At 42.6% G+C, this 20,763-nt stretch overlaps 1 protein-coding gene across 1 annotated transcript in view; it reads right to left on the reverse strand.

Annotated features, from left to right (window-relative positions):
* VPS35L (VPS35 endosomal protein sorting factor like) overlaps window positions 1–20,763 on the reverse strand; it is a gene marked incomplete in the record, with an annotated part of 3,288,436 nt that overhangs the window by 1,765,216 nt on the left and 1,502,457 nt on the right. The window contains 1 exon segment of the mRNA XM_044089753.1: window positions 10,770–10,823. Coding sequence (XP_043945688.1) covers window positions 10,770–10,823 — 54 coding nt within the window.

The raw sequence follows: 20,763 nt of genomic DNA on the forward strand, positions 1-20,763 counted from the left end.
ACATTCTACTCATCATGTGTTACCCTCCAATCCCACAACTGGTTAGAATTCACAAATTACCTGGACTTCCTCCAGCTCACTACAGCACATTGACTAATATTTAATCCAACCAAATGCCCCGCTCTAACATCCTTCCCCCATACACCCCAAATAGAACTCTCAAATCTGAACACCAAAACCTAATTACTATGCACAAATCTAAACGTCTCCTTCTCCTTAGGTAAGAAATGGAACTCTCTTCCTTCCACACTAAGGACAATGTCAAACAACAAGTTCAAAACTCAGCTTTACACTTACCTCTCCTCCAAATGGAAATGTAACTGCATTCTCCTTACCTAGAACTCTTTAACAAAAGCCCCTGGGAGGGTATCCTCCTGAGCTCCTAAGCACCTTATAGCTAATTCCATATGATCTCTCACACTCTGTAAATATTGTAAATAGCTTTTGACTTTAACTGTGTGAATTTGTTAAAATGTATCTGCACAATATTTTTCCACTAAGGGCAATATTGCTCATGCTTTGTATTATTTGATATGTATTTGTACTTGTGCTTTTTTATTTTTATTGGACTGCTATCTTTACTGTAATCTGTTTCATGGAGCTTTTCTCCCTGGGCTTCCACTGAAAACGGGCTCTCTGGGCCCAGTGGACTTCCTCGGCAATCAAACTGGAAATAAATATATAAAATAAATAAATTTCTCTGTTGCTTCCTGGCATTTTCAGTTCTCTGCTTTGTCCTTTGGCCTTTCTACTGCCCTAAGGGTATTTACCTAACGCCTAGCTCCTGTGATTGCTTTTTGCAGATTTCAAGAGATCCAAATATTTCCTTATTTGGATGATCTGCTAATTCAGGCATCCACTCCAGAGATCCTTTTACAAAATCTTCATTTTGCCATTTCCCTTCTTCAGGGCATAAGGTTCACAATAAATTTCAAAAAATCTTCTCTGACTCCTTCTCAGGATCATGTCTTTCTGGGTTGGAGGATTCAGACAGTACCTATACTGGCAACTCTGCCTCCTCCAAAGGCCTTAACTCTCACTTCCCTATTTCAATGTCTTATTCTTCTGGCCTTCATTACAGCCAGAGAGTTTCTAAAAGCTCTAGGTTTCATGGCATCCACCATTCCAATGCTCCCTCGGGCAAAACTCCACATGAGGAAGTTCCAGTGGTTTCTGAAGTCAGCGTAGCTTCAACATGCTCATCCTCTAGACTTTGTAGTTCTTCCTTGTCTCAAGAAGGAACTTCGGTGGTGGATTCAGCAGTTGACTCTAAATCCACTGCTCCCTTTTCATCCCCCTCTTCCCTCTCAGGAACCGTTCACAGATGCTTCAGACATGGGATGGGGAGCAGCCTTTGGCTCCCTACAATTACAGAGGGTGTGGTCACCTCTTCAGGAGAAGGAGCACATCAGTGTCAAAGAGGTGAGAGCACTTATGCTGACTCTTCAGGCCTTTCGACCTCTTTCTCTCCAGGGCCTCTCAAAGTATTAACAGATAATACTACAGTGATGTGGCATATAAACAAACGGGGGGGGGGGGGGACAAGATCTTATCTTCTTTGTCAGTTGGCACTTCTAGTATGGGATCTTGCTGTCAAGTATCAAGTGACTCTTCAGGCAGTTTATATCCCTTCAGATCAGAACACTGTGGCAGACACTCTGAGCAGGTCCTTAACTCAGTCCCATGAATAGATGCTTCACAGGGATGTGTTTCTGGACAGTGTCCAACAGTGGAGTACTCCTCAAGTAGATCTATTTGCCTCCCCTCTAAACATACAAGTTCCTCTGTTTTGTGTCAAAATCACAGGCCCTCTGGTGTGGAAGGTGGATGGCCTCTCTTTTTCTACGAAGGGAATGTTTCCTTATGCATTTCCTCTCCTTCCACTCATCCCAAACATCCTGTTCTTCCTCTCCTTCCACTCATCCCAAAAGTCCTGTTCTTCCTCTCCTTCCACTCATCCCAAACGTCCTGTTCAAGATTCAACAGGATGCTACCAAAATTAGTTGAGGACTCCCTTTTGGCCATGACAGCACTGGATCCCTCTTCTTCTGCATTTAGCCAAGGGCAATCATCACAAGTTACCTCACATGGTGGATCTATTCACACAAGACAAGGGATCTCTCATCCATCCCCACTTGGCTACTCTTCAACTGACATTGTGGGTGACAGGATTTTGATTCTTATACACACTTTTTTTCTAAGGGCGTGCTGCGAGTTTTGCAGGTCAGGAAGCCCACCACTAGGAAATTGTACTTATCCACATGGAAGAGGTTTACTGTTTGGTGTCTGTCTCGTAAACTGAACCCACTTACTGTGGATGCTCCTTTGGTTCTCTCTTATTTCTGTGAGTTGCTCAATACTGGCTTGGCATATTCTCCTATTAAGGCCCACTTATCAGCTATCTCTGCTTGTCTGACTTTATTACCTCCTTTAGCTTCTAGATTGGAAACTAAACCATTTCTAAAAGGCATCCTTCATATAAGACCTCTCAGGAAGCCTATTCTTCGGCCCTGGGATCTTAATTTTGTTTTGGAGAAGTTGACCCAGGCTCTCTGTGAGCCTGCTGCTTCAGCTTCAGTGCAACATTGTTCTTGGAAGACACTTCTTTTGTTGGCTCTTACTTCTGTCAAATGGGCTTCTGAGCTTCAAGCCCCTATGGCTTGTCCTCCTTTTTTGGTATTCCATAAGGACAGGATATGCTTGTGTACTAATCCTTCTTTTATGCCCAAGGTGGTTAATGAGTTGTCTCTTAATCAGTCTATACATTTGTCTACTTTTTTTCCCTCTCCACAATCTGCCAATGAGAGGGTGCTACATAACTCAGATTTTATTTGGATAAGACTAATACTATCAGAAATTCTGATCAGTTGTTTGTTTCTTTTCATCCTAGGTCCTTAGGTTTAGCTGTACCCAAGCAAACTATTTCTTCTTGGATTTCAAAGGCTATTTCTTTTTGCTATACTTTTCATGGTAACAGCTTTCCCTCTTCTGTAAAGGCTCATTCTACTAGCGCTGTGTCTTCTTCTGGTGCTTTTTTCAAGGGTTTGGATACTAATTCTATTCTACCTGGACTTCTGTGCATACTTTTACCAAGCACTACAAGTTGGATGGTATCTCCAGAGCTAGAGCTGGTTTTGCTAGGGCCATTCTTCATGGCTTCCTAGAGGGCTCTACTGCTCCCTCCTCCTCCCAAGTTTCTTCCTGAGCTTCACCACTCTCCCATACATTACGAATACTGCAGCAGTTAATGTAAGGCCATAGTACAGTTGTGTAAAATCTTACCATAACAGTAGCCTTTCCTACACTGCTGCAGTATTCACTCCCTCCCTCCTTCCCCTTAGTCCATTTCCTTCCTGGATGTTCCTTAGACTGGTGCTCCTACTGGGGTAATCCGTTCTGAGGTTGCTACATCTGGATGTCACCTCTATGCCCTACGCTTTGCAAGGAGCATACTGGTGATGTTCAGCTTACCTTAAAGCTACAGTAGGCTTTGGTATACTGGCCGAAGTCAGGCTTCCATGGCAGGGAATCTCATACGTTAGGAATACTGCAGCACTGAAAAGGATATCTATTGTTATGCCAAGATTTTACATAACTGTACTTTCTTATCAATCCATTTTCCTAACATGCTTACTATTCTCTTAGCTAAAAAGAAAAACACATCACAATCATACTTTAAAATCAAAATGCATTCATATGAAGCAAAATCTGAAGGGTCTTTAACCTTCTTTAGTAATACAGACACCACTGTTTTCTCTGAAAATAAAGACACTTCCTCCACTGCTTTACAGAATTGCTGAACAAAGCCATTCAGATTTTAACACTATCTTCCCTCTTAACTTCCAAATTTCAACAGGAATACTGTCTGTTACTGAAAATCTCCTTGCTGACTGATTATACACTGCTTTTATTTAGTCTCTTCCTATCCTAGCTATGAATTGGTGAGCCTCATCTTCTATCCTTGGCAAAACAAATATTTCCATTTGTACCTTTTCTTTGTTTCTTAACTATTCTGCTTTATACACATTTTCATAAAATGCCGAAAATATCTCTAAATACTGCTATAGGATTTCTGGTTACTTCTCCTGTTACAGGCTCCCTTAGTTTGTCTACAACTCTTTCTGCTTCCTTTTGTCAAAGTCACTGTCCTAATAGTTTCTTAATTCTAGTATTATTAAAATAGCTTTTTAAGAGCAGATTTCCAAAACTCACCATATTGCCCAAATGCTCCCCTATTTTCACTTTTGCACTCTGAGTTGCTTGTCTACTAGTTGTGCGAGTTTTCTGTTGTACTGCAACACTTTAACCTTCGTCAACCCCTATAAATAATTTACTTCTTTCTCACACCTCTATCTTACTTATTTCTAACAAGTATTTCACATCCATTTTCATTTTATTCCACTTACTAGCTATCCCTTCTGAAGTAATTTATCTAACTCTTGAATTGTACTCACTACCCATTCTTTAAATTCCTCTCTTTCTGACAAATAAGTAAGACAAAGCCAATAACTGTTATTTGTCATTACCCTGCATCTTTATCTTAGTTTTTTTAATCAATGCAAGATCTGACAGAGCTATTGGATGGGTCTCAATGCTTTCAGTTAAATACATGATAATGTGAAATATAATTTCTATCAAGTTTAGCCCAGTTATAGTATCTTGGGTAATAATGTCAATTCTGAGTTTTTGCTACTGAATTAACATCTACAATTCCAAATATTCTTATACATTGCTATAAAAATGTGTTCTTTCTCTCTCTCTCTCTCCTTAACTTTTGTTTTCTAGGTCCCCGGCCAAATATACCCTTACTATTGCAAATCAGGTCCCAATCCGAACTCATAAACAATATTCCATACAGAAACTTATTCTGTCTCCTAAACCTTTGCTAAGATCCATTAACAGTACTTGTAAGACATAAATACATGTAATTCAATCATCTTCTGCAAATAACCCCTTTATTACCACAAATCTGCCATTAATGACCTTTTTCCCCAATTATATCACTATTAGCGCTCCCTCTCAATCATCATTGCTCAACTTTTTCTTTAACTTTGATATTCTACTGAATATCCACCTTGAAATCCTTTATTCGTGAAATGCACAACCTCAATGGATTGTAACGTGACCATTCGGAACTTGGACTTTTTCACAAAACGGTTTAAACGGCTGAGATCCAGAATGGGTCTCAAGTCCCCTGTTCTTTTTGGCACCAAAAATAATCTTGAGTAAGTTCCTGATCCAATCTGGTCTGCGGGGACTGATTGGATGGCTCCTTTTCTTATCAGCTTTGAGATTTCTAGTGCTGCTTGATCCCACTGACTGGGTGGAACGTCCGGGATTCTTTTTGACGGTGGGAGAGAACGGATGAAGGGAATGGTACAACCTCCGGCGATGATTCGAAGCACCCATCAATCCTGAGTGATGGACTCCCAGGCCTGAAGATGCTCCGAAAAGCGACCCCCGACTGGCTCCAGAGACGCACAGTCGGGTAATCCCTCAGGGACGCTGGAGGGAGGAGCCACGAAAGAACTTGCAGTCTCCTGTATTGCGGGGGCCTCCGCCGCCTCTGGGGCGACGTCTTCCGGAGTAATTTCCTCCTCCTCTGCCTCTGGAGGGGGGTTCACTCTGATGGGCAGGGGAAGACTTTTGAGACTTTCTGAACCACATTTTTCCTCCCCTCTGAGCCTTGGGATAAGGTCTAGTAGGGAGAGAAAAATGGGCCCCAACGGCAGACAAAGTCTTACCCTCCTGCTCGCATCTCGTGAGGGTGTCTTTCACTTTAGGTCCAAAAAGGGAGGACCCGTCGAAAGGGGCATCCGTGAAAGAAGGCTTGAAAGCCTCTGCAAAATGACACAAGCGCATCCAAGCTTGCCTCCTGAGGGCTACGCCTGAACTCGCTGCTCTACCCGCCCCCTTAGCTGCATAAGATATGAGCCTCATGGACGAGTTTACGATGGAAGAAAGGGTAGACAGCTGGGCATTAACAGACTGGGTCAACGCCTCAGGCAAGTTACTCGCCAGGGTATCTCCCAACTCTTTAATGAGATCCCTTTGGAGCCGCGTAAAATGACACAAGTAATTCAGCGACCGCAAAGTAAAGGTCGCTGAAGACAGGGTACGCTTCCCATACCTATCCATGCTCTTAGACTCCTTATTAGGAGGATGGATGGAAGTAGAAGCCTCTGCCACGTCCTGCTGAGTGGCAGACGCCACTACCATGGCATCCACAGGAACTCCCTTGGTCAAAAACTCTTTCCCAGGAGGTGCAGATAAGAATTTATTGGGGCGGCTAGGAACTGGCTCCACAGAGTCAGGGTGTTCCCACACCCTTCGACAAATAAGATCCAATAATTCATCGAAGGGTGGAGACACCCAAGAGCCAGAAGGCTGGGCTCTGAAGGCCTTGAGGAAGACCGACTCCTCCTCAGAAGGGTTTTTGGATGGCCAGTCACCCCGCTGTCTCAAGATCTCTAGGATATCGGAGAACGAGACATCATCAGAGGACGACTTCGGGGACCCTTCTGCATCATCGAGGTCGGTGTCCGAGGTGACAGACTCATCTGGGGAGTCTAGGTGTTTCCTCTTACACAGCTTCTTTCTGGGAGGCTCTTCAGGCACGGACTGTGAAGGGCCTTCAGAAAGGGGACCACACATGGAGGTATCCTCAGGCCTTGGAGTCCCGCTGTCCAGAGATAGGGGGGGCGCCAGAAACTCTAGTCATAGTGTCTAGGGAGGGAGATGCCGATTCGGGTGAAGTCACTAAGGACTTGGCCAGTGCTCTCCTCATAGCTTCGAAGGCGGGTCCCCCCGAATCGGAGGAAGGGCCCGTCTCTGAAACCATGACCGGAGTCGGGGTTCCCCTAGCCGAAGCACCAAGGGGGAGACTTGGAACCGAAGTCAGTGGCCCCAATGTATCACCCTCTGGCCTGACGGAGGACCCCTGAGTACCGAAACCTGCAAAAGGAATAGAGAAGGATGGAGCTGAGGTCGGAACCGAAAGACTGGAGGGGGGTCTGGGAACCAACCCAAGGACTTCACTCGACTCAGCACTCTCCGACTCCGACAAAACCAAGGTTGTCGCAGGAGGAAGGAATGGAACCGATACTATGGTGGGCTCTGGAGCCAACTGGGCTGGAGCCAAAAATAATTTAGATAACACTGGTGACTGGAGGAGCCTCTGGACCACCCTATCTACGTCCAAATCCGATAACCTGGAGGACCTGGAGGAGATAGAAGGGGGTCGAGAAACCTTTCCCATCGGATCAGACACACAACTAGGAGAACAGCTCCGAATCGGCTCCAAGAGGATCGGAGCCGAAGCAGGCTTGAGAAGCAACGAAACCTCCTTTGGCGCCAAAAGCTGTGGAACTGAAGAAGCCGGCTCCAAAATGGAAAGTATTTCCTGTGGCTCCGACACCAGTGGAACCGAGACAGTGGACCCAGCTGTCGACCCTGAATCCTGTGGCTCGAGACCAATGGAGCCGAGGAAGGAGACACAGCTTTAGACCCCATAGCCAATGGCTCCGAGACCAGTGGAGCCGAGGAAGGGGACATAGACGTGGATCTTTTTTCCGGCGGCTCCGAAGTAGAGGATGGAGCCGGGGACTTCTTTTTAGACTTAACCCTGGACTTTTCAGAGGGACAAGAAACAGCTTCCTCAAAGGAGGGTTTAATTAAACCCTTCAGGATAAGTTTATTTTTTCTATCCTGCAAAACTCTCGAAGAGAAAGCATGACAGACACTGCAAGATTCTTGCAAGTGTTTGGTGCCAAGGCAGTATACGCAAATCGTGTGACCATCTGTCAAAAACATTTTATAGCTACACTTTGCACATTTTTTAAAGCCCGATGGCTTATGTTCTTTTTCTTTGGTAGACATGATACAAAAACACAAGTCAAACACAAGTTAAACACTGGGGGGGGGGGGGGGAACGGCTCTAAGTTAAACGCCGAGACACAAGATAGGCTCTAACTTAAACGGGCCTAGCCAGTCAAACAGAAGGATCACCACACAACAGGAATAAACAATCCCACTCAAACAACAAGTCAATAATAACAACGTAGCTATGAAAATAGCTTTTTGAATATAAATTCTCCTACAGAGAACTGCTATGAGATATCAAAGATCACAAAAGAGGGTACTTAGCCACAGCCAAGTTGAGACCACGTCGATACTCCAGGAGCGGCAAACGAGATCTGGGGTCTTGGGCGTGGTGCATCCTGGGATATAGGGTTGGCCCAGCCAATGAGAGACTTCGTGCTAGTCAGAACGGCCGAGTCGGAGCCGATTCTCGGCTCCGAGCCCATCAGTATTGAATGTAGGCGAGATAGGATCACATTACATCTTTTGTTTTCTAGGTCCCCGGTCAAATACATCCTTACTATTGCAAATCAGGTCCCAATCCGAACTCATAAACAGTATTCCATACAGAAACTTATTCTCTCTCCTAAACCTTTGCTAAGATCCATTAACAGTGCTCATAAGACATAAATACATGTAATTCAATCATCTTCTGCAAATAACCCCTTTATTACCACAAATCTGCCATTAATGACCTTTTTCCCCAATTATATCACTATTAGCGCTCCCACTCAATCACCATTGCTCAACTTTTTCTTTAACTTTGATATTCTACTGAATATCCACCTTGAAATCCTTTATTCGTCAAATGCACAGCCTCATTTCCACCTAAATGCATCACCTTTAAGATTGCTATTTGCACCCTACACTTCTTAATATAACTCAACACACACTTTTTTATCCGTACCTGTAAGATCATTAATATTTCATGTTAACACTAACAAAGTAGCCATTCTGACAAAATATGTTACTCCCAGAAATTACACATAACTGTTTTTTTTTTTTTTAAATATATGTTTCTAACATGCAGCTAACATGCAAACGCTAATGACTGTTAGGCTGATCTTTTATGCAGGTGCTTCTTCTCATCTTTATATATATATATATATATATATATATATACTCATGGCACGTTTCCCTGTACTTTTTCATTCACTAAGAGTACTCAAGAAACAAAAACCTAAACATACTAGAAAAAAAAGTTTAACTCACAGCAAACACATCAACCTATGCACACATTCAAAAAATTGAAGTCTACTTATTATTCAAATAGGAAGAGGTGCACCAAATCAACAGCTTGAGCACAGGTTTTACCTAATTCAAAGTTGAGGTTAATTAAGTTAATCTGCATGTTAGAACCTGTGGCCTCACTTACACAAAATGCTTTTTTACTTTCACTTTATCTCAAATCCCCTCCCCAATATGAAAAACAACCTGCATACATTCAGTAAGCATTAGCTTTTAATATTAATAAATATTAGACTGGGTAATCTTAAATAAACTAAACTATGCACAGTTACATTTAATTCATTAAAATGCTAAACCTGATGAGAAGGCAACTCATTGCATAATTACTCATTCCCCAATTTTTTTAATTCTTTTACTTTTTATTTTCAGTGCATTACTTGCCATAAGAGTTAATTACATTGTACCTCACAAATTTAACTCAGAATACACTGTTCAGACCCCTCATGAATAACGAACTTCACCTGCAATCTTATTTTGCCAAAATCAGGTATAAACAGAACAAAAAACATAACACCTAACCTTGCCAATACAAAACAGAGCTACATTTTTGTTTATTCATTCTTTTTTTGTCTTCTTCATAAAAACTGCTAGACCTTAAAATAAGAACATTAAGCTAGACATCTACTTGTACAAAATGTGTGATTTTCTCTTTTAATTATGTAGATATTATGATCAATCCAGATTTTCATTCTAACTCGCACAGCCAAAAATCACAAATTTATTTCTTCTTTTCAGCCTTTTATCCCTAGACATAAGAAAAAGTACTTTCTTACTTTAATATCACTAACATATACAGCTGTCACTAATACCCCTATATACACATAACTTACACTAAGATAACTCACAACAAACACATCAACCAATGTACACATTCAAAAAACTGAAGTCTACTTATTATTCAAATAGGAAGAGGTGCACCGCGCATAACGAACTTAATACCATACAAATTACGTCAGGAAATATTTATACAAATATCAATCAGAACAAAACTGTACAGCTCCAAAATAGTTGGGCTCTATGGAGAAGCTCCTGTGTGCAATCTGTGCTGTACATGCATGATGCTCAAGAAAATGGCTTTATGCTCTGCTGGATTTATGGTGCCACCTTTCAAAAACACAACACTGAAAAGTAAATAAATACAGCAGTGTTGAAAGCACCCCTCTCAAAAATGACACCATGAGTCAAACAATACTAGGTGATATGGAAAAAGGTGTACACCAAGATGGACAGACAGGCAGGTCACTCAACATGTGCTAAGAAAGTTACTATCATCTGAGGCACAAAGATGCAATGTATGTTGCAAAAGACCATCAGTTCTCAAACCACCCATGTCAAAATACAACCTCAGGCTGATCAAATCAACATTTTTTTCAGAGAAATCACAAGTCAAGGTATAGGACACTGCCAACAAAAGCAAAGTTAGTATGCTGTCAATAGTTCACTTAAGTAACTTGGATTTTATACCTTTTCAAAGAGGGGTAAGAATTTCTTATACCTTTCCAAAGAGGGGTAAGAATTTCTTATCCCTCTCCACAGTGTTGTGCATGAAGAACTATACAGATAGGTACAAAAATGATAAATCCTTATCAGCAAAGTAAAAATAAAGCCTCAATATTTTGTAATAAAGTAGAAAACATGTTCAATCATTAAACTATACTTACAGAAAAGTGCTTGCAGGTATACTCAATCCAAACATCTGCACATTTAACATAATCCTGGAAACAAGGATAACAAAGAATCACTTGATCAGCAATAGTGGTTAAAATACAGAACAAAGACAGCAACATTAAGTTTGTTTTAGCACAAGTCTCTGTGAATATATGAGGCCAAAACCAAGTATTTTCAAATACTTTCCCAACAGTTGTTCAGATGCATTACAAAAATATGGTAAAAGCACAAAAGAGAACAAATGAATAAAAAAAAAAGTGCAGATTCTAATAAAATGACATAGGTAAAATGACCTTTTATTTGTAAAGGCACATTCAGACAAACCATATGGGCAGAGTTTCTTTTCTTTGTTTTAAATTATTTCAGTGAAAGACATAGGTTCACAGGTAGGTAACAACAAGGCTATTGGCCCTGGGGCCTATATAAGCCTAGCCAAAAAGGTTCCCTGGCTTTCTCCACCCAAGAAAATTATTTTCCTGTGCCCCTGTCAAGCAGTGTCATGGAAGTGATCTCCGGGGTGAATTTTCTATTTCCCATCCAGTCGTCAAGATTTTTCTTAAACAGCACCAATGAGGAGCTTTGCTTGACATGAATGGGTAGTTTCTTCCAGAGTATGGAAAGTCTCTGGGACAGGAATCTATCCCTCCAGCATGTTCTGTTTATTGTGGTGACAAGGTTTAGGTCCCTGGAGCGTGCAGTTCGGAGAGATTGGGATTTCTTTAAGTGTAGCATGTCCAACAGCTCTGGGTTTGACATAGCTTTGTATGTTAGGCAGAGATCGCCTCTGAGTAGGCAATATGTGACAGAGTAGAGCTGGAGTTTTTTGAGACGGTCTGCATATGGCATCTGTTTGAGGCCAGTAATCCTCTTAGTGAGGTATTTCTGTGGCCTTTTCAATTGTTGTAGGTGTCTTATGAGATACATGCCAAACAGGGCATTGTACTCTATAATGGGTCTGATGAGGGATGAGAAGAGAGGAACAATGATCTCCTTTTTTCAATATTAACCAGCCTATTACATTTGTTAATCCTACATACTATGTTGTACAGAAAATGTTCTTCAATTAAAGTGAATGGTTTTCAATCCTCTGCTGTAGCATGACAGTTGCAGAATACTTATATGCCACAACAAACCAAGCTAAAATACTTGAAGACCTTTTAAAAATACAAGAACAGTTGCTAGCAACTGGCAGGATAAACCAGATACAATGCATTCTCCAACCAGCAACCATAGGACCAAATACATACAAGACAATAAAGTCAAACATATTTTAATTTAATAAAAACATGTCATATATTTATAGACTCAAAAAAGGACGGTTTCCTTTAATTAGACATCAAATTACTGTATTTCTTAATTCCATCAAAATCAATATTAAAGACCAAAATAATGCCTTATTTTAATACAGGCTTTGGTGCAATGGCTCCAGGAAGCCACTACAGAAAATGAGGAGCTGCAAAACAAGAGCAGAGTGACAAGAGGCTACGACCTCCTTCCGATAAAAAGGGCTATGGAGAGAGAGAGAGGAAGGCAAATGTAGAGACGGCTGCTGGCCTGGAAGCAGTCACTGTCAGACAGAGTGTCTCTGTAGTTAAAAAAGAGATGTTTGTTTCTTGAGTGCAAGAAGGATTACTACCAGGGGTGGAGAATCTGTGTGGCTTGATGTGGATAAACACTGTAAAGTTACGGGAGGTTAAGGAGGAATTTCCTACAGAGTACAAGTTCTGGAAGATTCTGTCAGTTTTTTTGGGAGGTGCAACATCAAGGACATTTCTGAGAGACTTTAAAACCAACTGAAATGTGTGTTTTTTGCATGCACTGAGTTTTGAGTCAAATGCCTAAAGTGAACTGCAAGCACTCCATAAGTATCCTGCTTATTGTGTTTTATTACAAGAGAATGTAAGATGGTTTGGCGATGCTCTGAATAACCTGTACTGCAGAATTTCACTGTAAATGAACACCACTATTAACCACACAGTGTGTCTGAACAGAATGTTCGGTACAATACAGACTTTACACATACTACATACCCCCCCTGACTAACCCAAAGAAAGGGTTACACTTGAATTCACGTGCACACAAACAAACTACATTGTACAATTTATTGATTTATTCATTTAACATTTGTTGACTGGGAAAGTCCATTGGGTCAGAAACCCATTTTCAGTGGAGGCCTGGGGAGAAAAGTTCCAAGTTAAAATTAAGATTACACAGAGTTACTATTTGCAGTTATAAAAAATAAAGATTCGTTTTTGACATTATACAATTATAAATTATAATGTCAATGTTGGATAAACCATAATTTAATAGCATACTGCAAAAACAACAGTTTATGTTGTCAATCCAGTTTATTTATTTATTTTTTTACAAAACACCATATATATATATATATATATATATATATATATATATATATATATATATATATGTGTGTGTGTGTGTGTGTGTGTGTGTGTGTGTGTATATACACATAGTTATGCTGGACCATGGTTTTTGCCAAGCCAATGATGAATAAGAATGGAACCTGCCTGAGGTTAAGATAGGAGGTTTCAGTAATGGGTGCATTTTCCTGGCAATCTTCTTGTATGGAAGGATGAATTACCTGTTCAAAGCTCTTGTTTTCTGAGGGAAGGGCAAGAGTCAAAATCCTAAAAGACTGAACCCTCCTGAGACTGAAACAGTCATGTGATATACAAGCCAATTATGACAAACATCCTGCATCTACTCACTTACCCCTATACAGGCTTTAACTAGGATCAAATGTATGGCAGCTACCCAAACCACCAGCAGTACTGCACTGGTCCCAAACCAAAGAAAATTCCAATACTCAGGCATACTTTGTTGACCATGTATAAGATGAACAGCAGGCTCAACTTAGTCAAGAGGATTGGCATCTACCTGAGGAGGGTTAGATTTGAGGCTTCCAGCCAAGGCATTTTCTTAACAGATAATGCTAGTGAAAGGTGAGGTGGGATTTTGCAGCAAAGACTATTTCAGATTTGAAAGGAAGGTCAGTAATCAGTCAAGAAAATTGAAAAATAATAATTCAAAAATCTCTTCCATTCTGCCACTTTAAAAAAGGTTGCTTCACCTTGAACTTCAGATGTCTAACATCATCTCAGACAGCAGCTCATTACTTTCTTTTGCCATTAAGAATAGGTCTCTTGATGAAGAATATTCAGCAGTCCATTTTTAGACATGTCTTCTTTAGGTTATCCATGTGATGTCAGTGGGGGGAATACCCTTTAGAAAGTTAATCTTGGTTCCCCCTATCCCAAAATACTAAAAGCAATGGAAGAGGGGAAACCACATAGCGCTACTTCTTGAAACTCAGTGTGGGTTCAGAGGAAGGAAAGTGCATCTCCAGCTGAGCTGCTCTCAAGAACCTAGTAAAAGGGTATAAATCTCCATAAACGTAGTTTCAGCCAACAGGTCTCTACTCGATTTTCAGTGACTTTGTAGAGGTTAAACAAGGAAAGATGTTCTGAAACTAAGCTAGCAGACCCTGCACTACTAATATGACAAAATCTTAGTGCAATGAATCAGTATCCAGACTGCAGTGTTAGTTCAAGGTGTGCTGCACAGGAGATGTCCTGGGCCAACATCCCTTTGAAACAAGCATCAGACTCTGTGGCACAGTAATATATTGAAGTCCCTACAACAAGTGAATGAGCTATCAGCTGGCTGGATTGTTGCACATAATGCCTCTAACCTATCCCAAGAATCAAACTATCTGCCTGAAAAAGAAGCACGCAGACAAACGTCTCAGCTTAAGTTAAAGTCCAATGCAACTTAAAGGAAAATAATATAAGAGCTGTGCTGCCAGGGGCAACATATGATCAACAAAGCTGTCTCCCATCCCCCCAGGATGGCTAAGCCGACAGTGGCTACTCATTCCCATCCTCCCTGCCCTTATCCCTCCAGCACCCATGCAACTAATTTAACATGGGTTATCTGAGTCACACTCAAACACTCATTTCTCTGCGCCATGGGGACAGGCACAGAGATCAAATCAAAATGAAATCAAATGTTCAAAGTACTTAGCTAAACATCTTCTGCTAAAGTAGATACTATATACCAGATATGACAAGTCCATAGTACCTAAAGTATCGTACATTACATAAAATACCCTAAAAAGGTACAATTCTGTTCATTCAGGCAGAAGTAACACAGCCAGAGGTGGTTTGTCTAATCTATTACAAAAGTTATGAAAAACATTACTTTAACTGAAAAAAAGATGATTACTTATTAATTGTATCCAGTGTGCAGCTGTTTGCTTCCAGAAAAGTGCTAAAACTGAAATGAGGTTTATTTTTCAACCTGGTAATTGCAAAAGAGGATATGCTAAGAAACATAACGTGGATAGATGATATAGACCATGACTGGATAGAACCAGATGTTGAAAATTCATGATTTATTTTAAGGTTGGATTTATGTCAAATATGTTTATAACCCTACTGGATATGCTGTTTCTGGGAGGACATTATTAACCATTTGGGTGCTATGAAATCAAAAATGTAATGTTGTAAATTGCAATGTGTCTTTTGAAATATCTAATAACTTGCTGGTGTATGCTTTGATGAGACATAGTACATACCTGAGAGAACGAGTGACATGCCCAGTAGAAATTGTATTAACTTCTCTTACCATAGGCATCTAAAGGACTGGTTAACTTGGAGTATTTTGCCCATGAAATGAATATGGATGAAAAATTTAATCATGACATTCAAAAGTAGTAAATGAAGTTTTCCCTTGATAAAAGTAAAACATGGACATATGCAAAATACCATGGGTGAATAATGACACTTTGAATAAAATTAAATTAAATAAGAGAATATTAATGACATTTACTGATAACAAATATGATAGGTATAAAAGAGAAATATAAGAGAAATAAACTTCAAGAGTCTCAGGGAGCACATTATGGCATTTAGTTAATGAAATATGATACAAAAAGAAACAGATGTTAAAAGACAAATTGAAGGATGGTCAAGTACTTTCTGACAACACAATCATTACAAAATGTGTTTAATTTTTTTCTTTAATAAGAATGATGACTGATAAGAAGAAGTTATGTACTCACTATAACGTTCCATCTGAGTAGTTAGACTTCATTTGTCAGCAACCTGTGGGTTCCGGATCCGATACGGATCTGAGCCGGCAGCTTACCAAGCTAAAGATCTGAGCTCCATGCTCCTCCCCCTTACCCATAATACACTGCAACCTCCGTCCAATCCTCAGATCGAGTTTGCCAACCAACGTGACAGACAACAACCTAAGCCAAAAAGACCTGACCCGAACTCATACACCACGCTCATCAAATTCAAGACATCGAACCCAAACAGAGGAAAAAACCATCAAGGTCAGGCGGAAAGAGGGGAGGAAGGCTGCTGACAAATGAAGTCTAACTACTTAGATGGAACGTTATGATGAGTACATAACTTCTTTACTTTAAGTAGTTAACTTCATTTGATCATCAACCTGTGGGACAGAGTCCCCAGCTACCCGAAATCTTGGGAGGCCCTTAAGGAAGAATATTCTGGAGCACTGCAGAGCCAAAGGAAGCCCTTCCTCTAGACACCAAATCTAGCTTGTAATGAAGGTGTGAGAGGAGGCCCAGGTAGCTGCTGAGCAGATATCGTCCAGGGAAACTCTAGACCAGAATGCAGCAGAAGTAGCCAGAGAATGGGTAGAGTGAGCATGAACCCCTTCTGGTGCTGGTAATCCAAGCTCTTTATATGCTTGTAAAATACAAAGCAAAATCCACTTAGCGATAGTCACTTTTGAAAATGGCTTTCCCAAAAAAGGTCTAGCAAAGGAAACGAAAAGCTGATCAGATTTACCGAAGGGTTTGGACCTATGCAAATAAAAAACGTAACTGCCTGTACACGTCCAGAAAATGAAGTTTATATTCTCCTTTATTTTGAAAATTAGGGAAAAATACAGGCAAATTAATAGACTGATTAATATTTGACTCCGAAGCAACTTTTGGAAGAAAAGACGGGTTAGTCCTGAGAGATACCCTATCCTTGTGAAAAACTAGGTATGGGAGTTTCATACACAGCACTTGAAGCTCTGACGCTCTCCTGGATGACATAATAGCAACCAGGAAGGCCGTCTTCCATGACAAGAATTTTAAGTCAACTGATGCCACAGGCTCGAACGGGGGCTAAACTAAGGCTTGAAGAACCAAAGTCAAATCCCACGGCCGGAAAGGATTCTTAATAGGTGGCCTCAGAAGAAAAGTACCTTTCAGAAAAGTCTTGCAAATTTTGGCAGCAGATAGGGAGAGTGAATTTTCTCCTACATGAAAATGGGAAATAGCCGCCAGCTGGACTTTCACTGTGGAAGACCTGGCCCCTTGCTGGAAAATATGGGACAAAAAAATCTAACACCGCTGGAACCAGAGTGGTAAAAGGATCCAGATTTCTCTGCGAGACCCAAATGGAAAAGCATTTCCATTTACTACTGTAAACTTTTCTGGTAAAGGACTTATGTGCTACTACCAGGATGGATTTAACTGGAGAAGAGATACTGGGAGTCCCAGCAACTAAGGGAACTGGAGCAACCAAGCTGCGAGCTTGAGGCTGTCTAGATTTGGAGGAAGAATTCCCGAGGGATGACGAATAAGATCTGGAATGGGATCCAAGATCCAGGGTGGAGCTAGGAGATGAGACCGCAGGCAAGGGAACCAAACTTGACAATGCTAGAATGGTGCTATGAGGATAACTCTGCTCCCCAACCAATGAGCTTTCTGTAAGAATTTTGTCATGAGTGGAAGCGGGGGATACACATAAAGACGACCAGGTGGCCAAGCATGGACAAGAGCATCTCTAGGGGCTTCCCCCGTCGGGGGAATTAGAGTGAAAAACTCGCTGCACTTTGCATTGGACGGCAATGTGAAGAGATTGCAGTAAGGTTGACTCCACCTGAGGAAGATCTATTCCGCTACATAAGGGTTTCAGAGACTACTCGTAAGGCGAAAGGATAGTTCTGCTCAATTTGTCTGGCAAGATGTTGGACCGACCTGGGATGTGCGTTGCTATCAGAAAGCAGTTGGCGGAGATAGCCCATTCCCACACTCTCATGGCCTCTTGACAAAGTGGATAAAACCTGCTTCCCCCTTGTTTGTTGATGTACCAGACCACTGACATATTGTCTGATTGGATCGCAATATTTCCCAGAGGAAGAGAGGTATGAAGGGCCTGCAACGCTAAGAGGACTGCTCTCATCTCTAGAACTTTTATATGCAGAATGGTCTCGCTCTGAGTGCATGTGCCTTGGACAGTCCTGCCCGAACAGTGCCCCCCCCCACCCTAAGGGGGAGGCATCCATGGTCACTGTGGCTTGGGGCAAAGGTGCAACAAAGGGGCATCCTTCTCACAATTCCTGGGATTGAAGCCACCACATGAGAGAAGTTTTGCACACACTGCTCAGGGGAATCAGAAAGTCTAGAGAGTGATGTAGCAGAGACCACTGGACTTGTAACGTCCACTGTAATACTCTCATATGCAGACGTCCACAAGGAATCAGATTTATAGCTACTGCCATGGACCCTAGGGCTCTCAGGACTAACTACGCTGGGGGTGCAGGAGACTGAAGGAGTGCCAATACATGAAGGGCCAGGCTGTGAAGTCTGTCTGAAGTCAAAAATATCCTGGCCTGAAGAGAATCTATTATTGTCCCTATGAAGTCTACAATCTGAACAGGTTGGAGGGAAGCCTTCTTGAGATTTATCGTGATCCCCAGCCGGGTCGACAGCTGAAGAAAGAAATCCCTGGCTAGTACAAGTTGATGCCTGGTGGAGGCAGTGAGAAGCCAGTCGTCCAGATATGAAAAGACCTGAATTCCCTGAAGCCTCAGGTGGGCCACTACAGCTGCCATGACCTTGGTAAACACCCTGGGGGCTGTGGTGAGACCGAAGGATAGGACCCTGAACTGGTAATGACTGGCTCCTAGCCAAAAGTGGAGGAACTTCCTGGATCGCTTGTCCATCAGAATATGGTAGTACGCATCCTTGAGGTCTATTGAGCACATCCAGTCTTCCTCCTGCAAAAAGGGCAGGATGGATTGTAGAGTGACCATCTGGAACCTTTCCTTGGCAACATACAGGTTCAATGTGGATAGGTTGAGAATTGGCATTAAGTCCTCCGTCTTTTTTGGGACCAAAAAGAACCAGGAATAGATGCCTGATCTGGACTGGTCTGGGGGCACTTGCTGGATTGCTTTTTTTTCTAGCAGCTTTCTTATCTCCAAAGCTGCCGTCTCCCTTTGAGTGGGTGAGATGTCCAGGAGGCACCTTGCACATAGGGAATTGTTTATGAAGGGAAGAGAATAGCCTCTGGATATTATTCGAAGCACCCAGCGATCTGACGTGATGAACTCCCATTGAGCTAGGTGCCTCGAACCCCCCCCCCTCAACTGCCTCCAGAGAGAAGCAGTCAGGCAACACCTCAGGGCTCCTGCACGGGTGGGTCGGAAAAAGGTTCCCATGACCCAAAGTTCTTCGGTCCCCCTCTGCCTCTGGGCCGGTGTCTACCTTGTCCCCCTCTGCCTCTGGGGGAGAAGGAGTCCTGTGCATTCTAGGACTGCTGAAATTTCCAGAACCACATCTTCTTTTGCCCTCGCTGGTTCCTGGAAAAGGACCTTTGAAGGTTAGAGAAGTGGATCCCAATGACTGATGGCATTTTCCCGTCCTTCTCACTCTGAACAAGTGTATCTTGGTCTTCTCGAACAGGGATGAACCGTCAAAAGGGGCGTTAGCGAAGGACACCTTGAAAGGTTCCGAAAAATCGCAAAGCTGGATCCAGGCATGACGCCTCATGGCAATACCAGACCCGGCTGCCCTAGCGGCTCCCTCTGTGGCGTGAGAGAGTAAACGCATGGAAGTATTTGACACAGACTTGAGAGTGGCCATATGAGCCAAGAATGTTCGTTTATCCTTGGCCGAAATGGACTTCGGGGGAGACTGAGCGTACTCTTTCACAAGGTCAGGCTGCAGTCTAATTACGTGGGCCATGTAATTCAGTGCCCTTATAGCAAAGGTAGCTGAAGCAAAAGTCCACTTTCCAAGATGATCCATCACCGTGGACTTCTTGTCCGGGGGATGGACCTATGAACTTTCCTGAGTGAGTTCCTTTTTGGTGGCCGCCGCCACCACCATGGCATCAACTGGGGAACCCTTACTCCAAGTGGCTTTGTCCATAGGAGGGCTCAATACCTTGTCGGGCCATTTGGGTATTGGCTCTACAGTGTCCGGTTCCTTCCAGGCTCTGGTGGTAATAAGGTTCACCAGAGGGTCGGCTGGGGGGGGGGGACACACCCAAGAGGTACATGGGCCTGTGACAAATGCCTCCAAAAATACCATCTCGCCAAAGGAAGGTTTTTGGATGGACCAACCCCCCCCCCCCCCCCGGCGAATAATTCTGTCCCGAAGGAGACGTCTTCAAGGGGATTATCTGGGGGAACCTTCCCCTTCCTCCAAGCCAGCATCTTCAGTGAGGGATTCAGGGGAGTCCATGTGCCTCCTTTTGCACTGAAATTTGCGAGGGGCCTCCTCAGGGGGACTCTCCGGGGAGGGCTCACAAACCGTCTCGTACTCCTCAAGGGGAACTGTCCGAGCCGTATTGGGCACAGGCTGTCCCTAGGAGGACTGGATGATGGAAGACAAACTCAGTTGCAAGGGAGCAGGGGCGAACTCCAAGGAAAGAGTGAGGAGTGTCAATCCTGCAGAAAGCACCCTCTCCACAATGTTGAAAGCAGAAGGGGAACAGGATTCCCTGAAGCTGGTGGTGTGGGTAGCCGTACCCCTCAGATCCAACGAGGGGATCAGAGCCGAGGCTGGCATAACCAGACCCAAGGAGACGGTATGCCCTGACCACAACAGGGCTGATGACACACTCATCACCTTGGATCTGACGCCCAGATCTTGGCTCCGAGAGCTCGGATCTCACAAGGGATCCGACAGGCTCAAGGGCATGGCCGGCG

Source organism: Protopterus annectens, chromosome 12.part0, assembly GCF_019279795.1.
Source record: "Protopterus annectens isolate FY-2018-M chromosome 12.part0, PAN1.0, whole genome shotgun sequence".
Lineage (NCBI taxonomy): Eukaryota > Metazoa > Chordata > Ceratodontiformes > Protopteridae > Protopterus > Protopterus annectens.